This window comes from Sceloporus occidentalis, unplaced genomic scaffold (assembly GCF_023333645.1).
Source record: "Sceloporus occidentalis isolate IW3139 unplaced genomic scaffold, rSceOcc1.0.p SCAF_2, whole genome shotgun sequence".
NCBI lineage: Eukaryota > Metazoa > Chordata > Lepidosauria > Squamata > Phrynosomatidae > Sceloporus > Sceloporus occidentalis.
In genome coordinates this window covers 80,320,460-80,334,619 of record NW_028316982.1, presented here as the reverse complement: position 1 = coordinate 80,334,619, position 14,160 = coordinate 80,320,460, and the positions used below count along the sequence as shown (strand labels likewise).

Here is a 14,160-nt window from a genome sequence, read left to right as displayed (position 1 = left end):
CACTCCGGTTCTGAGGTCCCTCCACTGGCTGCCTATTGGTTTCCGGGCCCAGTACAAGGTGTTGGTTATTACCTTTAAAGCCCTAAATGGCTTGGGTCCAAGCTATCTCAGAGACCGCCTCTTCCCATACAATCCTCCCCGCGCTCTCCGGTCCTCTGGGAGGAACTTGTTGCAGCCTCAAAAATCGAGGCTTGTGGCGACCTCCCGGAGGGCTTTCTCTGTTGTCGCCCCTAGGCTCTGGAACGGCCTGCCGGATGAGATCCATCAATTAACATCTTTGGACAGCTTCAAAAAGGCTGTCAAGACGGATCTCTTCAGGCAGGCCTTCCCAGACTGAAATATCCCGGCCTCAGGATCTCAGGATTCCCCCCTCCTCAGTAATGTCTCCAAAGCCCCCTTTTCTTTAGAATTGAAGTTGCAGTGGTTTATTGGTTGGTATTATTTTGTTTAATTTATTGTTATTTTAACTAGTTATTGTGGTTTTAAATTAGATATGTTGTTTAATAACTTTTTAAGGGGGGAGGGAAATATATTGTTCTTATGCTGTATGTTATTGTAATGTTGTAAACCGCCCGGATTGGTTCGCCACAGGGCGGTATATAAATAAAATTTATTATTATTATTATTATTATTATTATTATTATTATAGAGAGCCAGCTTGGTGTAGTGGTTTCACTGTCGTACTAGGACTCTGGGTGTTTCAACTTTCTGCTCAGCCATTAATATCATAGAATCATAGAGTTGGAAGAGACCACAAAGGCCACCCAGTCCAACCCCCTGCAATGCAGGAATATACAATCAAAGCATTCCCTACAGATGGCCATCTAGCCTCTGTTTAAAAACCTCCAAAGAAGACTCTATTACACTCCGAGGCAGCATTATACAGCTCTTACTATCAGGAAGTTCTTCCTAATGTTGAGGGAGAATCTTTTTTCCTGTAGTTTGCATCCATTGTTTTGTGTCCTAGTGTGGAACAGCAGAACACAAGCTGCTGGTGGTCAATAATTTTATTTTGCAGTCTCAGAGATTGCCATGTAACATGTAGCATGCTTTCCCATGGTAACCTTTGTCTCATTTGTCTTAGAATTTGATGAGATTTCCACAAATCTCTCATCTAAGACTCTAGCATTGCTCCAGATCATTTTCAGATTTTAAACCTGTAGAGCTTAAAACCTGAGCACTACATGACACAGCCATCTCACAGAAACAAAGTAGATAGGAGTGGATAGGAGACCATGGCACACTCTTCATGTATGCTGCTTTCAATTCCACTGTGGAAGAAAGGTAGAAGGAAAAACAAAACAAGTATGGTTTGAATAGTTAATCCTCTTTTCAAAAGGCTGCATCTCACAATAGCAATAACAACTCCCCATTAAAAATACAGTGAGACATGCTTTTCATCTGACTGGAAAGCAATTTCTGTGTTCTCAGGTATGTCTCATTTAGAACATTAAGCATCCAGGCAGACAAAAACTATCTGCCACCATAGTAACAAGGTACACTAGAACGTGTGCCTCAGATCTTTTGAAGATTTTTCCCTGGTGATTTGGGAACATTTCTACATTCCCCCCTGATTATATATTCCTTACACGATCTAAATGCAAAGGCAAAGTAATTGGATGGATTGTGGGAGAAGCAAGTACACTGGGAAGGTTGAGTAACTCCAATTCAAATAAAGAATGCAAGAAGAGGCGGTTAAACATGCTACTGTACAAAGCTACTGTACAAATTAGGGCTGGGGAGAGTGGAGCATTGGCACACTCCCGAACTCTACCGTGCTGTCCAGGCACCATCTTGGCATGAGCGCCTTCAGACAGCACATGCAATTATGATGTGCCTCGTGCACCACATCCAAATGGCATGGCGCACAAGGGATGTCACCAAGCCACTCCAGGGTGCTAATGGTGCCTTGGCAGAGAAAGGAGCTGCATTTTGCAGCTCCTTTTTCATGGCACATCATTACCACACTATTTGGTTGGCGTAGCCACTATCTGAGGAAGAAAGGGGCGGTCTCTGTCTGCCCCTTTCCCCCGTCTGTACAAGCCCATAGTTAACACTAGATACTATCAATAAGGGAAAAAAATTCCATTAGTGTAATAGGCATTCTAGTTGGTTACATAATAAAGGACAAATATGCTAAGCTACATTCACTAAGTTACGTGCTACGGTACATACAATACATTCATACTGTATTTGTGAAAATACTTTTAGAATTACAAAGAAATTAATGTCACTGAAATGTCCCCATAATCCCCATTTAATTCTTTTAATATGCCACACTTCTTGGACAGTCTCTTTCATTGGAACTTTGGGTTGGGATGGAGAGAGTACAATTTACAGTCTGCAAAAACAGTGGGGAACTCACAGGAAAAACAAAGATAAAAATGTTCTCCCCATGTTTCTCTTACATGCAGAGTAATCAGGAAAGCTGTCTTTTACTAGTTTTTAGAAATACGTTTTGGGGCAGTAAATAAAGCAAACATCTTACATATTTTTTGTGTGTTTTTCGGGCTATGTAGCCATGTTCTAGAAGTATTCCTGACATTTTGCCTGCATCTGTGGATGGCATCTTCAGAGTAACATTCAGAGAAACAATTCTCTTAAACATTTCACTCATTTTAAAGAAAACATTCTAGAATTCATTTTTCCAGGTCTTTTTCTGATTTAAATATTTCTACAAAGGTGGGTACTGGATTTTAAATGGATATTAATATCTTGGGCTTTAGATAATCTTACCAACATTGGCTGCTGTATTCTTTTTTATCCTGGTTAACAGTCACTGTGTATGTATGTGCGTTCATGTTGCCTGTGGATGTATGGTGACCCCGTGAATTTCATGGTGTTTCCTTAGGCAAGAAATACTCAAGTCGTGCTTTTGCTAGTTCCTTCCTCTAAAATATAGCCTACAGCACATTGTATTCCTTGTCAGTCTTCCATCCAAATACAAACCAGGATTGACCCTGTTTAGCTTCCAAGGTAGACAGGATCTGGCACCTAGGTTTAGGGTACTTAGGTCTTACCAGAAAGAAAATGTTCCTTAAAACGTATTTCTTATGCCATGCTCAAAATGGCATCCAATGCTTATTCTATTTCACTTAATGAAAATAAAATTAATCATAGAAATTCCTTTACTAACTCCTGCCCTTGAATATTCCATTTTCTTCCTGCATTTTTGTGCTGTAAAAATTTCACACTCTGCTGTATCATACCAGTATTTTTTTGTATTCCTACTTTGCTATATGAATGTTTCTTGTGTAAATGCCAACTTTTCTGTAAGATGTTGTTCTGTTCAATGTTATTGTGTTGAGAGTTGATATATTTTCCTTGGTACCAATTATGTCAACAGTCAGGATCTTTGACTGGAGATTCCATATAATCTGATTTCAATTTTAACAAAACAGTCTACATTGAGCAAGGAAGCACTGATACTCCTAGACTGGGTATCATTGTATATTTCTAAGTATTTCTTTGACTTAGCAGGACTGGATATTTAATTTTCAGTGAAAAGGTGTTTAGGATTTCACAGAGAGCATATATCCATCAGGGTCCACATAAAATATACAGACCACCATTTTACAATAATAAGAGGGGGGTTATCATCAATATTAATTACTGTAATGTTCCCCTCAGTAGTTCAAAAGAAAAAAAAGCACCAATTGGCTTCGATTTCTGTTCGTTTTATCAAGATTCATTTTTATAGGAAAAGCAATACATCAACAATTTGTCCAATAGGTTAATCACACTGAATTTAAAGTTGTAGAGTATAGGGAACTGCATAACTACTTTTAAATTATTGCATTTATGTGTACAGAGTTGTTTCCCCAGACATTGTGGTGATGCACTTTGCAAACAATGGAAATATTTATTAACTTGCTGCAGCTGGTATTCTGTTGTAGGGATTATAGATATTTGGCATGCATGAATTAATGGGAATAATGGACATTTTATAAAGTGACTACTGCTGTATACATAATATAATCCCATGGATGCTTCCCTTGACCCTCAACAAATGTTGGAATCAATATGCAGTTTTGTTTCTCATTTGTTCCATTTGAAAAATAAATCTTAACAGTGCTTTCATTTGCAGATGCATGATCTCACTACAATGGAACCTTGCTGACAGATATTAAAAGATAAAGGATTAAATAAGATTTTATTGTCACATTTAACTGCTTTGTCAGAGATGTACATTAAAGGTTTCTGAGCAAGATAAAAAATAAAATTTCTTGAATTAACCAATGAGATGGCAACAGCACTTATTAACAAACCAGCACTACAGTTGCTTGCAGATACCCAAAATTAATAAAACCAAAACACATTTTTATTAAAACAGACCACAGCAATGAAAAACAAAATGCATTATGTTAAGGCCAAAGAGTATGTTAAATACTGAAAACAGAAATGTTTACAGAGTCCCAAATGTCCAAGAAGATAGACATTTTTACCATATTTCAAAGCCACTTGAGTTTTATTTAATACACACAACAGAGAGGCTAACAAATAGGTGTGAGATTGTTTAGCAACAGAGGTTTTTGCCTTCGGCAACCAGATATCTAAAGGTAGTTTAATGAAGAGTGGGATTATGTATGACAAAGATGCATTGTCACAGACTGAAGAGTTTGCTGTAAACTGAGGGGAAAGCCTAATTGGATACTTAATGGCACAGGTTCATATCTTTTGGGCAAATGTTGTTGCAAGCATAAAATAAAACATAAGTGCATTCAAACATTCTTTGAACAGAATCTACTTCATGCCTCCAAAATCACAAGGTTCCCCCCACCCCAAGATACTTAAATTTTAAAGGAAACCATAGGGTATTTTACTAAACAGCCTCTTCCATTTCTCATGACTTAATCTCTCTATAGAAACTGGATTTTTTTGCAAGTTGCGTGAATTTTCAGCATTTGTGGAGTCCTAACACAAAACATTGACAGAACTGACCACATCACCTTCTGCTATGTGCTCTTCATATTTCTGAACAAAAATGAGACAATGAAGATAGTGTGGCAAAGTCACTTTAAATCCACAAAGATCAGAGTAGTTATGCTTGAGACATTCACTGATGATTTACTGGTAATTATTTTTCCTACATAAAAAGGCAACCATCATTTTAAGTGATGCACGTTAGGCTAGTAGAAAAAGATTGAAACAAATCTCATCTCTATTAAAAGACCATGCAGAGAAGATAGTTCATATTTGTTCCAATCAGGCTTCTTGGAATTATCAAAGTTTTTTTTTCCTGGCGATGATCTATTTGGCTTTACAATTAAAAAGCCAGATAATCATAGTTCTTAGAAATAATCCCCCTAAAATTCAAGGCATGATAGTGCACGAGGTAAGCTTTGATTTGAGATAATTAGACTGTGCTTAGTTGCAAAATCCCATTTTTCTTATGAAGAATTTGGCAACGAAAGCTACATGTTTTTCAATTTCACTTTGCTTATTTACCAGTACATCCATGAATCTCATTAATTAGTACAGTTTGATTATACTAAAGATCCCATTACAAAACTTGCAAAAATGTATTACCAAGTGAATAAGCCATCTACGTTCAAGTCTTCTACATCTGCTGTGCACAATAATCCACTTTTGTAGCTCATTTCCTCCGAGTTAAATCCCAAAATATTTTTGTAACAATATTTCTTTAACAATTAGGAAATATAGTGCTATATTAAGCTCATGTTCTATTAAATCTGGGAGATTTGAGTATTCCTCGAATCACCATCTGCATGTGTCAAAGGTCGAGAATCTCTCATCTGTGCGTATTCATTGTCAGATGACTCTGTAGGTTCAAGCAAATTCTCACAGTCACTGTCTTCTGATTCATTAACATTGTCACCGGAGGCTGTTTGGGAAGAAGACAACATGGATGTTCCATTGCCTGAATGCTTCAATCCTGTATTTGTGGAAACGTAACTAGAAGAGCCCACTGCTTGAGGTCGCGGCATAAAAACATTATTTTCTAGAACATTAGGGCGCATGGCACTGTCATGATTGATCACACTGAAGTCAGCATAAGGAGGAGGAGGATCAGAGGTATCTGATTCTTCAAGATTACTACCTTCCACAGCAAATCCAGCATGAGACATCCGTGGGATGAATATAGGTTCCACGTTATCAGTTGATATTTGTCTGCTTAAGATGGTCTGTTGCAGTCCTACAACAGTGCAAAAACAAATGTTGTAATTACCTGTCAGAGCAAGCAAGACTGTCAGAGCAAGCAAGGTTTAGCTATATACAACTGTGCTTGTGGAAAATATATTACCATGAACATGTGAAAGGATCTTAAAATGAATGTTACACACTAAACATACTTAAACAAGTCACTTGAGGGGAAAACGATCAAAGCTAAACAAAGTGTAAATTCAACTCAGCTTCCCTAGAAATCTCTTTGTTTTTCCAGTAAAACTGATATAACTCTCCTTATATCAGATCACTCACTTCCAAGAACTGAAATACTTGGTCAAAATGAAGCAGTTAATCACTTTAACTGACAGGATTTCCTACATTAAGGAACAGGCAGTAGCACAAACTTCATAATGGGCTACTATAAGCAACCTCCAAGAGAATTCCACACAGGCAAAATGGAACAATACAGTAACATACATATAGCACACAGCTACTTTCTGTTCTATCTCAGAATGAACAACTGCATTTGATTTTTAAAAATTACATGGCTTAATTTCAAATGGCTTCTATATTTCAGTTACTTCAAGGTATACTATTGTAGAGACCAAGAAAAGCTCCATCGCTAAAACACAGACTTCTCTTTTTTTCACCATAGTGAAATATTATTGAGACTATTAGAACGAAACATTATGAAAAACTGCAGAGGCCTGGTACTGAACTTAAGAGAGTGAAGCACAGTCCACCTTGCCAGGAGGATGCCACCAAGAAAGATATCATGTTACAAAATTCTATCACTATTTTGTGTGCAATGTTTAGAGACCAGATTAATGGGTACTGCTATTACCATTTACCTGATAAATGCTGATGAAGGCATGTACATGTACCAGAAGCACCCATATGTCATGCTTTTCTAACTCAGAGGCAGGCAGTTGTGATGCCTAAGGGTCTAAATTAGCCCCCAGAAGACCTTGAACGGTCATACCTCTAGCACGGAAACACACAAAAAACCTGCGCCTCCTCCTCAATCCTCCTTAGGGGTTGGAGAACCTTTTAGCAATGTTTTTAGGACTTCTGATGCATTTTAGGCCCAGGACAGGCTTTTTTTTAAAACAACAACAACAACAACAACAACAACAACAGAAAGTGATTGGAAATAACGTCCTGTTTGCTTTGTTTTTTTAAAAAGGACTGGTGGCAACCTATTCCCCCAAGAGAGCATTTGGGGCAAAGAAAAGTATTTTGACCCTTGGAGCCACAAAAACAGCCCTGTGGAAAGATGTAGCTCAGAGGCCACACTTTGTCCACCACTATTCCAACTAAGGGGCAGGGGAGGAACTGGAATACATTTTTGGGTGGGATCCCCTTGGCATATTGAACGTAGATTCCAGTTTCTCATCCTAGTCCATTTCTATTTTCTTAAAAAGGAGAAATTGGGAGCCATTATTATGTAGTGATTTGAGCACTGACGATGACCCTGGAGACCAGCGTTTGAATCCCTGCCTGACCTACTAGATGACACTGGGCAAGCCACACCCTCTCAGCTTCAGAGGAAGCCAAAAGCAACCCCCCTGAACAGATCTTGCCAAGAAAACCTATGATAGGCTTTCCATAAGTCAGAAACAACAACAAGATAAATCATACGCTTGACTGAAGATATATAAAGATGTTTCTTCACCACTATCAATTAGCCACAGTGAGACAAAAGCTGGTTACTTTTAAGAACAGCTACGCAATGAAAAAGAACAGGAACCCCCCCTCCCACACACACACTGCCTTTTGATTAAGAAGAGTTGTCTTAGAAGCATAATTTGGAAAAATTAAGTATTTAGGAGTTTTCTGTAAAATCAGAAAAATATAATAATAAATTCTCAATAATCTCTGCTGCAGTCTTCCCTAACAACTTCCCTTGAAATTGTAGGGGGCATTGCTTTTTCTGAGAACTCAAAGAAAAATCAGACTGGATCTAAATTTGCCTTTTCATTCAAGACACACACTAACATCCAGAGTATGGTTCTCATTGGAAGAAGCCCATGCTTGCTGGCTACTCTGTCATTCTCTTTGAAGGTCTGTAACTCTATGGGCAAGCTCTATGGAAGGGGAAATCAATAGTCTGGACCAAGGTTTATTGTTTTCTAACTGAGAAAATGCATTATCTTCTCCAAATGCTATCATTAACTTCCAAACAGAATTGAACATCTCTAGCATCTTAATTTTAATATGCAATGTTCTGTAAGAAAAAAAAGCCATGCAATAGATGCTACCTTTACTCAAAGGCACTTTAAAATAACAACCACAGATATGGCTAAGTGCAGCTGTATTATCTTCTCTTGCTACTGCCCTGCCATTTTGTGAACCTTTTAGCCTTAATTCTTAGGAGGCCATCAGCTCCTGCTAAGCTTCTGCCAAATTAAAATCTATACAGTAATTTTACAAGCACTTCTGATTAAGGACTGCATCACAGGACAATGTTCTTTCTAAAACATTGTTGAAATAATTCCATGCAATAGCTAAGGCAGCTGAAACTGTTATATGTATACACATACAGGCAAAGGATCATTACACATTTACCTCTCCATATGCATTATAACAGCTTCTAGTCTTCAATGACCCTTTCCCCTCTTTTATTAAAATATTATCAAATATTTCCAAATGTTGTCCAAACTAATAGAAAAGGTGGTACTCTGCTGCAGCAGAACAATACTAAATAGGCCAGAATGAGGTGAAATGGAAAGTTGTGTGAAACTTCTGAAGCCTTGCTGCCAAGTGTTGGCCCTCATTTGGTCCCAGGACCTTGGGGCAAATGAAAGGACCCCAAATCCGGCAATTTCAGGGCCAACATCAGTCGATTTTGAGTTCTACACTGGTGGATGTTTTGTACTTAACCTTTTGCAAGTTTCAAGTTATATTTTGACCCTTGGAGTCACAAAAACAGCCCTATGGAAACACATAGCCAGAGGCCACACTTTTCCCACCACTATTCCAACTTGGGTGGGGGGATGACGATGACTGGAATAGAATTTTTGGTGGGATCTCCTTGGCATATTGAATATATGTTCTAGTTTCTCATCCTAGTCCATTTTTGCTTTCTTGAAAGTTAGTGGATTAGGACCACACCTTTGGTCTATCAGGCAAAATAAAAGCAATGGGAAGAACAGAGGAAAATAAACAAAGCAAATGTGTGATAGCTTTATAGTGACACTGCGATTTGTGTGAAAATTTACACCACCACATATTATACATATGGTGTCTTATCCTAAACATCCTGCTTCTTATCTTGTATCTTCCAAGGCATATCTGTTTAATGTGTTTTCATCAAAATAAAATCTCTTCAGAAGGCACTTAGCTAAGGGAGAGGAAGGTACAGCATGCCAACCACTTAGTGTGTCAAAAGAATATGATGGAATGCACCAGAAAACTATAGGATAGCAGAAAGTGACTGCAGCATAAGTTACCATATTGCTCTCTTCATTTTAAGGTCTTAAACATACGGTGTGGATATGTATTCTGTCAAAATATGGTGAAAAATGCTAGGGAAAAATGCAGATTTTTCAACTTGGATCACATATCACTAAAATCATAATGTACAGCAAATTAAAATGTAAAGGGAAAGCTGCTTTGAAAGCAGAAGGTTACTCATGTAAAAGTCTAGAAATTTTTGTCGAAAAATTGACCCCAAAAAATTGAGTCCACTTATCCATGGATCAAAAAAAGAATCACTCTCTTTCTCTGAGTAGAGTGGTGAAAGGTGAGAGCTTAGTCCATTCTAGGAGCACCTAAAAGAATCACCAACTCCTTCTGCTCTGTCCACCATGTCTCCACGTCTGACCTTTCTGAATGCCTGGATTGGAAAATGTTATGCCTGCCAGAATTTTGTAAGTTCTTTGGTATCATTTTCCTTAGCTTCATCCTTTATATTCTTTGTTACATGCTTCTAGGTTTGACCGTCAACTTATCCATGGGTCAGACCAAATTCATAATTTTGGTCCACAAAACTGTCCTAGACTTATACATGAGGTCGACTTAGAGTTGAGTATATAGATTATTTCTTTCAAGTTTAGAGTATCTATAACAGAAATTGTTGTTTTGTGTTTGCTGTTAACCCAATTTTTCATTTAAGTATAAATCTAATAAGTATTAAACCAACTAATGCTGTTCAATACTGACACATGACTAGAAGGAACATATTCTTATGTTTCTCAGAGCTCTTATTTAATATGCTACTGATACAATTAGGTATGTTCCCTGGAAAACTGGTTAGGACTAGCACTTAAGGACAAGGAGCTGAATACGATACTTCAGTCCCAAAGAAGAATTTTTATAGCTGCAGTTTCACTATATTTATCAGCATCCAACCATTTCCAAATCTTTTCCTAACTATCCTAATATACAGCCTACCTATTTGTCAATTTGCCATTCCTGAAATTCCTATTTTCCCTTCTGTCTCTATTTTAGTCTCTCTACTAACCATGTAGTTGAACTGTTACTTTCATCTATCTAACAAGTTTCATCATTAGAAAATACACATCCATGTTCCTAAGTAACACAAGAAAAACAAAGTGCTTTAAGCTAAAATGTACTGGCTTTCTACTCAAATTGTTCAATAACCTAAATTATAGCTGACTGGAGGAGACTTACCTTCCTCCAAAATAGAAATTGTATGGCTTCTCAGTCAGCTATTCATAACTAGTTTCAAACATAATGTGTGGTTGCCAAATTAATATCAAGCTATAACCACTATGTTTCATATATAGGCAAATATATTTCAGGAACCCACTTTTACCTTTATTTCAAGAGATCATAACTGACTTCTTGAAAGATTATGTTTGGCTATTTCAACCAAAGTTTCTTAGTTTTCTGTTTTTACCATGTTTTTAACTTGCTTTTGCCTTCTTTTACTCTGTATCCCCCCTTTTTTTTAACCTATGCTGGTCTATGACTGTAATAAAGATGAATTTGAATCTTAGTTTTGCTGTTTTCAATGAACACCCCAATCTACCCATGTCCTACTACTGGAGAAAGGGAGTTCCCATCACATTATTTTTTCCATTATGCAAGCTATCTCTTCTGTATTCCGAAGTGTGTACCCTTTCCGCTTACCCCTCAGATTAATTAATTTTTTAGATACTTATGCTGCTGCTACTTGAGCCAGGAGTCACATGTTGAGTGGGAAATGTATTAGTGCTTACTCAGCACCTCCTGTACTAGAAGGTATAGAGAAAACCAACCAGTTAATGTCTGACTAAAGCATCTATCTTTTTCTCACCTCTGTCAAATTATGAAGACAGTTGACAGAAGAGAAGGTCTATGAAATACACGGTTCCAACATTGAAGTGATTAAACGGTAACATCTAATTGTAAGTTGTATGTGAATATAAAAGTGACTATATTCCTTTAAAAATATGTGTGCTTACCCCATGACTGCCACTTCCAATAAGCTTTCTTAATTTGACCTTGGTATTACAGAATTATGAAGTATATATACTATAGCTGATATGTGAATTAAGTCACTTAGACCACTTAGTTTGATTTCTGAAGCAGATGTATGGCATAATCATTAAATAATTGATACTTTTTTCCAAAGTTTTTTTTAATTTCCACTGTATCCTAAATCCTCTAAAATACTAAAATTTGATCAGATATATTTCAGACTTGTAACATGTAACAGAGCACAGTAGAGTTGCATGATACGTTAAATTTTTAAGAGTGTTAGAGAACATTTATCAAAAAGGCTTACTTATTTTCTGCTCCTTTTCATTTTTCCTTTGTGAGATTTGTCTTTTTAGCTTATTCACCTCTGCTTGGAAAGATTCAACAGCTCGTTCACTTTTCTCTAAATCTATGCATACTGCCTGGGAGAAACACAACAAGGTTAGTTCAAATGACATTCAGCAGCCGTATCAGAAATACAATGCTAAGTCAAGGTCAAGAACAGATCCATAGTAAGATGTTTGTAACAAAGGCTCTATATGTCACTTGTGACCAATTCTCAATAACATCAATAGTGAGAAATTTGCTTAATTTTTACTACAGGGTGAGAACAGGACATTAAAGGTAAGCTTTTGCTCATTTTACAGTGGGTCCTTTCCATCTGCATAAACAGGAAAAAAGTGGCTGGTCATACCCTATATTATTCAATGGACTGTGATGTGGGAGCACCCGAATGCCACTATTGAATAATATGGGGTGTGACAATCAGCGGGAGGTCAAATTTGTGGATTGCAAGCCTGCCAATATGGTGGGCCCACTGTATTTTACTTCTCTATATACACAGTGTGCTATTTAGCCTTTGCACACATACAAAAATTATATATAGTGTATTATTTACATTTTTTCACAGGCAAGATATATTTGCAAGCTAAAAATAACTGAGTTCCACTTTTCAACCAATTCCACACTCTGACACTGCTTGAGTCCCTAACTTGTCAGTTAAGCGAGGCTCCCTCTATTGTAATTTTTTCACAAAAGTAAAATAAATGACTTATAACTGACAGTAAGCTTGAGAAATTACTTCGCTAAGTTGTGGTTTTACACATAGGTGCTGTTAAAAGAAATGGAAACACAGACACCCTTATTAAGAATAAGTGATAATATTTGGTATCACTCTTACATATCAGTCTGTAGACCATTGAATGTTAGAGAATTCAGAGCCCAATTCTATCATTTACAATAAATATATATGAGGGTGGACTTAATGTATAAAGAGCTAAATTTATCTATCTTGGGACACAGTGCTATAAAACCCCGAGATAGTCCCAAGTCACTAATGATATCAAATAGCCTGCTCTGGCAAACCAAAATTGCAGGAATTTAAGGGGCTATTAGGAACAAATATGGGAATAGTACCACTTTTGTTGCTGTAGCATAGATTAGGTGTACTGAGGAAACCAAAACTGGGAGCTGATAAAGACACAGCTTAATAAAAATGCATTTACTTATCTATTTTATTTATATTTATATTCCATCTTTCTCCCAATATGGGACCCAAGGCAGCTCACAAAGTAAGTTAAAGCAAAATAGTTTAAACAACAGATAATACTAAAGTTTTTTTAAAAGAACCAAATAAACAACCATTCTTAAAATATTAATTTAAAACAGTTTTAAAAGGCAGTTAAAATATATTGATAATGATTTTAAAAAATACAGCAGATCCCCAAAATGAAAAGATCCTCTACAATGGACAGTTAACTGTCATATATCATTGCACATATTTAATGAACAATGACTCTTCCATCGACTATGCTGGATAGAGCTGCTGGGGGTTGCAGTCCAACAACTGGAGGGTTGCATGATTTCCATTCATGCTGGTAGAGATCCCAGTGAGGAGTGTAAAGAACAGAACTGGATTACCTTTCCATATCAGCCTATCCATCCCACTATAGTTAAAAAGTGATAGGAATGCAGTTAATTTAAAAAAGAGCATGTGGGCCTAAATGTAGATTAGTGCTTTTTTGCCAAGCAGCCCTTTATTCACTGCTATATAGCTATAGAAAGGCTTTGCCCATCTGATAAGGCAAAGCTCTTAAGCCAAACAGCATACTACCAAGCAGGCTTGACTCCTGGAAACTTTTTTTCCCCTTGGAAATTCATGTAGTTCTACACTGTTATCTTAGAAACATTTTGAACTGAAAAAAATGAAATTGGAATTCTTGCAGGTTTGCATTAATTAATGAAATATCACATCTGCCACAATAAATGCTGACCAATATTAAATATATTAATCTTAAAACAAAAAAAATAATATTATAATAAAGGGATTTACCTGTACTTTTTCCTGAAGTGCATTATAAACCTGATATATAGCCCTGATATCCTTCATCACACCATCTTTATCAAAAAAATCAGTACTAAAAAGGTATCAGAAACAGCAAATTAGAAAGAATCACCTTTTTATATATCAAGGCAGTTCACATTTCTTTGAGCTAATTTCTAGACAACAAAACATTAACTAATGAAGCAGTTTGCAAAACAAGTTATTTTTGCTTAGCCTGAGATTAGAATGAGTAATGCAGGGAAAATATTTGCTCGGCAGAA

The 14,160-nt window shown here is 36.9% G+C and overlaps 1 protein-coding gene across 1 annotated transcript in view; it reads right to left on the bottom strand.

Moving 5' to 3' along the window:
* Window positions 1-3,729: 3,729 nt before the first annotated feature.
* Window positions 3,730-14,160, bottom strand: part of ABRAXAS2 (abraxas 2, BRISC complex subunit) — a 39,250-nt gene continuing 28,819 nt past the window's right edge. The window contains exons 7-9 of the mRNA XM_089510112.1: window positions 13,889-13,973; window positions 11,864-11,978; window positions 3,730-6,157 (exon numbers count right to left, since the gene is read on the bottom strand). Of these exons, the coding sequence (XP_089366238.1) occupies window positions 5,688-6,157; window positions 11,864-11,978; window positions 13,889-13,973 (670 nt within the window). The 3' untranslated portion in view covers window positions 3,730-5,687. The remainder of the gene's footprint in view (window positions 6,158-11,863; window positions 11,979-13,888; window positions 13,974-14,160) is intronic.